General features: G+C 37.2%; 1 protein-coding gene across 4 annotated transcripts in view; it reads right to left on the bottom strand.

Moving 5' to 3' along the window:
- Positions 1 to 6,846: 6,846 nt before the first annotated feature.
- The window catches only part of BCLAF3 (BCLAF1 and THRAP3 family member 3), a 29,297-nt gene continuing 27,711 nt past the window's right edge, over positions 6,847 to 8,432 (bottom strand). For all 4 annotated transcript variants that reach the window (XM_003203054.3, XM_010725652.2, XM_010725645.2 and 1 more), the window contains one exon: positions 6,847 to 7,283. In XM_003203054.3, coding sequence (XP_003203102.1) covers positions 7,254 to 7,283 — 30 coding nt within the window. In that variant the 3' untranslated portion in view covers positions 6,847 to 7,253. The remainder of the gene's footprint in view (positions 7,284 to 8,432) is intronic.

Genomic DNA, 8,432 nt, shown 5'->3' with positions numbered 1-8,432 from the left:
GAAAAAGAAAAAAAAGAAAAAAAAAAGCAGATTCGCTCAGGAGGTGCTGCTGCTGCGAGGTGAAAGGCGCGCCCCGGTAGAACGACCGGAGCTGAGAGCCGTCGGCGCAGCGCGGTGACGCCTGCGGGCAGCAGAGCAGCGGCTGAGGGCGGGAGGACCTCCTCTGCGGGCTGACGGCGGCACAGGGGAAGCGCTAGAGAGGAAGCAGGTAACGCAGCTTTTAGAGCACGATCACCCTTGATGGCAGTGAAAAGTTAAGCAAAAGGAGCTGTGCTAACCTCCGGTAGGTGGTTAGGCGGGGAGAGGATGAAAGCGATATGGGAAGCACGCTCACGCTGCAGAGCAAGGAGAGGTTATTTTGAGGAAGGGCTACTGGACGTTAGGAAAGTACAAGGGAAAGGAAGGCTTTTGGGTACGGAAATCTCGTTTAATTTGTGACTACGGTGAACATCGGGACTTTATATTTCATTATCTGAAAGCATGACAGTGTTGACTCCACAAAGCCAACTAAAGGGAAAGTGGCAACTTTTACTTGACAGTTTCAGCTGGCTTGGCATACGGTGGTCAAGTTTATCAGAACCAAGTACCACATCTCATTAAGTAGAATTAATGGAACCAGGTTTGAGAGGAATCAAGATATTCATAGAATCACAAGGTTGGAAAGAATCTACAAGATCATCTAGTCCAACCATCCTCCTATCACCATTACTACCACTAAGCTACTAAACCGTATCTCATAGCTGCTCATCCAGACATCCTCTTGAACACCACCAGGGACAATGACTCCACCACCTCCACAGGCAGCCCATTCCAGTGTCTCCCTTCTCTTTGGGAGAAAAAGTTTTAACCTAAATCTATTGTTAGCACACCAAACCTGTATGAAGTTTGGCTTTGTGGTCCTCCAGCTGCGTAGATTAAGGTGGTTGAATAAGTGTAACTGAAAAATTCAGTACATTTGGTAGCTCTATTTCTAGAGACACTCTTCAGGGCTGCTGGTAAAGTTGATAAGTTACAAAAGGTGAAATTTCCAACTCCATGTTACAGTGCATACAATGAAGCAGTCTTCATGGATAATCTCAACCAGGGACCCAAATCCAACTCAGCTTTGAGGAAGATAACATTGAAAATTAAAGCGTAGGGGTTTGATAGCTTTCCTATCAAGTCAAGCAGTAATACAGTGAAGCATCCTGTTCTGGAAAGTGGAAAAAAATTATAAGCCATCATAATACTTCCAAGTCCTAGTTTCCCACTATTCCCAAGCCAAGTAACATTGCGACATGTGCATTCTTTCAGTACCTTATCTTAACGAGACCTCACAGCATGCAGAAAAGAGCTGCTAGGGAATTACTTAGGGAAGACTAGTATTTTAGAAGTGGTATTGATGAAAGTGTGAACATCTAAACTGACATGCACTACAGAACACAATCAGACACATGCACTGTTGAAGGCCATCAACTAAAAGCTGAGAAGCATCACTATTGCAGCCCCTACGAATTACGGAAACATTTTTCTTCAAGCAAAAAGAGGAACAATACCTACCCCAACTTCTCTACATCGCTGTACAGTTACCACACATAACTGTTTTCCACTTTACTATTTCTTCAAGGCAAGAAACCAGATCAGAAGTTAAATAAACCTACATAAATTGGATTATGGCAAGTTTAGGTGAACAACGGGAGGTAAAGTTGTTTTATTCTGGAAGAAAACACCTCGTTTCTGTTCCTATTTGCTAAGGAATCCTAGTATTAAGAGATAACACGGTTATTTTTATCCAGCACTAAGGTTGTATTACAGAAGTTCTTAGAAGTGCACACTGGTTTACTAAATGTAATATTTGGTGAAGCCTTTGGTAAAGTCAGCCAAGCAAGTGCTTGCCTCCACCCTCTCCCCAAACTTCTATTTTGCGTTACTGCTGAAGGCAGATTCACATTTAGTGTCTGCAGGCAAAGAGCTTCTTTTAATCAAAACTCTATACCTAGAAAGCAGATCAAAAAGCTTCAAACTTTTGAAGTAACAACAGATGAAACTACAGAAGCAAGTTATTTATAACATTCCAATTGCTACCCAGATCATGTAAAATACTCTGAAAATGACACTAAATATTAATGAACTACTGAATCAAATCACTGGATGTATTTATAAGTAGAAATTTTGTTACAACATTTATTGTCTGTAGAAACAAAATTTACATTGATTTTATAGAAACTATATTAAACATACATATAAACATACCTACATCTTAGTATATACTTATGAACATGAGACCTAGGTATGGAGTAACATTATCAGAAGCACCGTTGTGGACTCCAGAGACTACACACAAAATGCTTTTGCATTTAATTCCACCTTCAGTAGTTTAATAGTTTAAAAAGATTACTTTTTTTTAAATCCACGCTTAGGAATAATTCCATTAAAGGTTTCTGATCATATTATTGGTGCATATGTATGCATATGGTGCACACACGCACATACACTCAGTAGAAGGTCCTCATGGAGCAGAAAACTACAGTATAAATAAGGTGAACTTGAATATATTCCTTAGAAATGGGCATTAGTCCGCATTCTCATTCAGTTGCTAAAAAAGGAAAAAACTAGCCCTGCTATTCTTAAAACGATTAGGTGGTGTTTTTTTTATTCCATGAAAAGCGAACTAAAAACAACTGCTTCCCCTCTGTCTCTTCCTTCAACAATAAAAACACGAGGAGCCAGTCACAAAATAAAAGCCATCTACTACATTATTTACAGAAAATGAAATATTAAGAAGATGTGAGACTTTGATAAAATTCAGAGCAGCGAACGGAGGAAAACCATATTAAAGTGGCAGGCAGCATAAAACTATTAAACCACGGGGCTAAATACCTACTCAGAACACCCTCCACCAAAGCAACATCAAGGCAAAGAAAGGACAAGGAAGGGGCAGGTATTGCAACAACAGTAGTCTCAGATCTTAACTGAAAAGATATGTTCACCAAGCTTAAAACAGAACACATTTAAACGTTCACTACCATTCTCTGTATCTACAAAGGAGTTAAGTGTTACAAGTAGGCTTTCAACAATCCTGAAATGGCTTTTATTTCCTTCCCCTCCCTCCTGTAAGATGAAACTCTGATCTTCAAGCCCTGCAGCAGTGGAATGAAATCTGTCAAGGGCCAGATTTGTGCAGAAACATCCAGTTCTTGCAGATTCGTTAGGATGCAAGTCTGAAGCCTTTCTTTTAGAGAACTCCTGTAGAGGTGGCTGTTCAGATGCCTGAAGAAAAGCAAGAGGCATATTTCTGAAGTGTACGGAAAAAATTTCTTCAGTAAAGAAGGAAGTTGAAGAATCTCCCTCTGCTTACAAGTCTTCTAGAAGCGAGAAGGCTGAGAAATCAAGTCTCCATAGCTTAATCTTTGCTAAAATCTTTAATCATCTTCTCCAACCAATTTTCACTATCAATTTCCTAGCCATGGCAGAGAAAGACCTTCTAAAACACAACAAACAATCATCTTTTGAAAACCCAGAGTTCCATAATGCCCAAAAGTGTGATTTTTTTAAATTTATTTTGCTCTTAAAGCAAGCTCACAAAGAAAAATCAGCATTTCACCCCAAGGCCCTGTGAGAGAAAGCAGCAGGTAAGCTATTACCACAACTGGCTATCAACTGAACTTGCTCCCACCTCCTGCTATTGGGTACTGGAGCTCACACTGAGGGCTGAGGACCATCTAAATGCATCAGCTAAGGTGATATGAAACATTTAAGTCATTATTAGAGTTAAGGCAGACTTATATATACTTCGTGATGTGTTGCTTACCAGCCCCAGAATTTTCTTAACTTGATCACCACATGTAAGCTAAGAATTATAAAATGAGGATTTAACCCAATCAATCAATATAGAGATTAAACTGATCAGCAGCATTAACACTAAATTCACAACTTACGACACTTATAAAGAAGACTAATCATGTTCAATGATTGTATTTTGGATAGCCACGAAAAGAAAAAAAACACATTTCACATGTGAACAACTGAGAATGTGACAAGCATTCAGCGGTCATTTCAAGTCAACTAACAGAAAGGCAATTCACATTTATAAAACAAAGCTAACTAGCTCTCAGACAATCATATTCTTGACTTGCCCTTCCAATGCAAATGCAGTGATCAGCTTCACTAATACAAGGAACAGTTTTCCTTTGGAGCAGAGGATTACTCACATAGTTAAAAGTAAGCAGTTATATTAACAACTCTACTCAGTCCATGCTCATATTAGAAATAATGCAATAATCAGAACATTATTTAAGTCTTTGTACAGAGAGCGTTTTCTACAATGTAGCCACAATATAGAAAGGCACCAAATTATTCAAGTAAAGTGACCTCCTACTTAACACTCGTTTTCTCAACTTGAGCCCTCTCACAAACCAATCAGTAATTTCAATATATTATTCTCAACCAACCATTCTGTCAGGACAACAGAACTTTCCAGTGCTGAAAGAAAAAATGAGCCAATTACTTGTGTGTATACACAGATGTAAGTCTCTAGCTAAAGATTCAAAGCACAGTAAATTTGCAGACCAGACAGTTAGGTTCCCTCTAGCACCTAATTCAATCACTGACTTAAATTTCTGTACAAATCTGATTAGTAAAGCAAAGCTATTGGTAAAGAACATGATTTCAGCAGATGGAAGCTCCTCACAAAAAATCTAAAGCAACTGAAACAGGAACTGCATTTTATCATATGACATTCATCTTGGGACCAACGTGGGGATGAGGTGAATAAAATAAAAATCAGTAAACATATTAAAAGATACCACATTGGTAATACACTGCTTACAGTTACAGAAATAATAATCAGATACCATATGGTAATACGTTGCTTACAATTACAGAAATAATAACCTATATTAAAGAAACTAGACACAAAGTACTAAAACTAGTTGTGCACAAGTAAAATAAAGCACAAAACTGGAGGCATTTGCACTCTTAAACCTGGTTTTCATATAAAAAAAAAAAAGCAGCATTAACTGGCTGAAGTCTGACTACTTCAGCATTATTTCTAGACAACCTTAGCAAAACTGACATGCCACAAGTTTCTTCACATATCCACTTCTCCCGTTTGCTCAACAACAAATTCTCTTCCAGGCTTTAGGAAGAACAAAAAAGGAAGCTTACAGAAACAGTAGTATCCTGCAAAGTAGGACATGATAGCTTCAGTAGTTTGTCCTGTATCATGTATGGTTTCACCTGCGTTTTACAGTGCTTAACGCGTTCAGGAGCAGCGTGAAAAACTTGTCGGCTTCAGGGTGAACCTGCACCCATCTGCAGAGGTACACGCAGCACTTCCCGACACTGGGCTGCTTAACGAACGTGGCGACTCCTTCTTTGCTTTGGGTTGGCTCAATTTGTTGCTTCAATTCCTTATTTCCACTTGCTGGTTAAATCCACACAGGATGATTTAGTTGGGTTGATCAGCGACGGCATCACAAGTATTTCCGATCAAATGGAAGCAGCTAACTTCCTGCAGATCAGGAAATTCTTTTCCTTTAACTTCCCATTTTGAATTTGGATGTCAGAAAGTTACTTAAATACTAGTTGAATCACTTAATAATTATTTCAACTGAAAACTTGAGTTTTAGAAACTTATCCCATCTGGTGTTATTGTTGAATCACCATAGCATCAATGAATCTGGCACACTTCCCACCTACTTATTTTCTATGAACACTAAGCAGTACATCCCATGAATTAAGATTAAGTGACAGTATTTTAGCTGCTCTGAGCCATTACCTATGCTTCCAATAAATAACCCCTGTACTGAAAGCACTGTGGGGAAAAAAAAGAAAAAAAGCACAACAAATAAATCATGCAAAGAAAAAAAAAAAGTCACATCCTGCCTTTCCACTAAAAGACAAATATCCTTTTCTCTGAACCTACCCCTACCCTCGGATCAGAATTCTGATCTGTTCTCCATAATAGAGACTAGCCTGCATTCCCTACAGCTAACACTGTCCCAGAAATTATGAAAAATGTTTCCTTAAAACAAATAAGGGCATTATCTGAAAACTACTTCTTACACATCTTTAATTTACCTGTAATAAAAAAAGTGAAGAAATCTGTAATACATATACACAACTCTACTATATATATTATATTAAGGCAAAGCTATAAACAAGAAATAAGCACAATATTGTTTATAGCTGCTGAAAAACATGTCAAGCTATTTAAATTCTGCATACAGCGTAACAATACATTCTCCTCTGAAGCATTGTAAGCTTTGGAGAATTACTGGGATTCCGAACAAAATTACAAGCTATCTGCATTTAAAGCAGTTTCAATTATGAACAGCTTTGTTAAAATACATGCTTATAGAAAACTTACATTTTTTTTTATTTTATTTTTTCCCTTGCAACTAAACACATCAGGCCCCAATTTCAGAATTCAAGAAGCCACCAAATCATTTATGACAAGATGAAAGAACACATGGCTTTGTTAAGAATGCCATACATCCAAAAAAAAAACCAAAAAACTCACAAACCTATGAGACAGAAGAGCTTTGAATACAGACCAACTAACCTCCTAACAAACCCAAACATGCCTTCAGTGCAGTTACAAACTACTGCTGCAGGACATTGCATACCTGCCTGTTGCCATTCATGTTAATCAAATACCAAAAATTGTCTCAGCAGTCTTAACACTTTACAAATGTATATACATCTCAGAAACCCAAGAATATTATTAAACTAAAATGAAGTAATACAGAATATTGTTTTATGGGAAGGACTGAACAGAGGTGTACGATCTATCACGCAACCTAACAGGTCATTTCTTTCTTGGAAAATCCTGAGCTATGTGCTATTACCAAACAATTCAGGCACTTTTTTTTGTTTTGTTTTCCTTTTTTTATTACATAAGCAATAGACTTTGAACATATAAACCTCTGGGTAAAACAACTCAAGTTCCATCTGTAACATCATGCTTAGAGAAAAAGTAATCAATAAATAAGACTCCCTTCAGTGACTTCTTTACTCGAGACCGGTATGCAAAAGGAACTAAAGGTACATACTACAACGTTTCAATTGAATACTGTTGTTTAAAAGCAATTATGAAAACCGTAAAAAAGTTCTGCAGCATTCTCCTACCGAAAAATAAAGTTATTTTTTAATCAAGAAAGTTACAGGGTTAGTTCCTTTATCCCAATTTAGATCTGGACAAAGTTGTCAAAAAGTGAACAGATGTTCCCTTTTCTGTGTTTCATGTTTCAACTTCAGGATCAGAGCTTAGTTCAGGTTTCTGTCCCAATATTTAAATTTCCCTACAAAGAGAAAGAAAGCAATCGTTACTGTCAGGTTTCTAACAGGAGAAAAAAAAAAGAAGCCCCCAACTTTCTTATAAATACTGTATTATTATAGTAACACACAAATTCTTTTAGTTAGGGATTGAAAAAGCACAACTGTAAAGACTGTGCCTAAATCAAAGGTGTTCTCACCAGTTTAACAAATCTTAAGGACAGGTGTAATTATTACACTGTGCGAAATAAGGGACACAATCTACAATCTACAGAATAGTTGTTTTTAAAGAACTACCCAACCAGCAATCAGCATGTTAAAAAAAATGGCTGCCATTCTGAAAGTTTATTTGACCTCAGTGATACTCAATTTCCTCATCAGCCAAAAATCAGTATTCAGATCTTATTACACTTCTCTATCTGAAATCATAATCACCGAGAGCTAGATTTTGTTAAGACTATTCTAATAAGTTCCAGACAAGAACCTTAATATCCAATTGCAGAACAGCATTAGAAATTAATGGGGGGGAGGGGAGAGTCAGCTCACTACAACAAAATTAGGTTATGGCACTTTATGCCCATTTTCCAGATCTATACTTTTTGGAAAAAAGCTTTCTACACTTGTTTTCCATTAATTCCAATTCCATTTGCCCTTCAGCTATATTTATTTGAGTCCATACCAATTTAAAAACAACTCACCAGTATATTTTAGCAAGAAGCAACCTCTTTAACACGTTTAGTTTTCTTTGAGTCTTTGCTTATTGGTTTTGTTGTTTATTTTTCCACTTTCTTCATTCTTCTACCAGACTGGAAACTTTGCTTTTTTTAAAAACAGCTCTAAGAACCTATTAACATTTCTACATTCTAAAAACTCAACTCTAATCCAGCTACTAATGCTTATTATGCAAGTGTATTTACTTGTATGGACACAGACAGAGAATTACTAAACTAACATTCTCAAAGGAACACATAACTGGAAAGGGTCATCTAATTCAATTGTGATGCCATAAGTAACCCTACCCAACTCTCATTATACTTGACCAATTCTAATAAAGGATTTAGAATGCTTTAACCACTTCTACTCCCAAAAGCCGTAACGTTTTATACAGTTCAGAAGTTCTTCTGCACTTCTACATTATCACTGTCTCACACACACTGCAAATCAAAAGGTGTAAG

The sequence above is a fragment of the Meleagris gallopavo genome, chromosome 1, assembly GCF_000146605.3.
Source record: "Meleagris gallopavo isolate NT-WF06-2002-E0010 breed Aviagen turkey brand Nicholas breeding stock chromosome 1, Turkey_5.1, whole genome shotgun sequence".
Taxonomy (NCBI): domain Eukaryota; kingdom Metazoa; phylum Chordata; class Aves; order Galliformes; family Phasianidae; genus Meleagris; species Meleagris gallopavo.
Note: the sequence above shows the minus strand (reverse complement) of the source record. Positions and strands in the feature narration are given on the sequence as shown.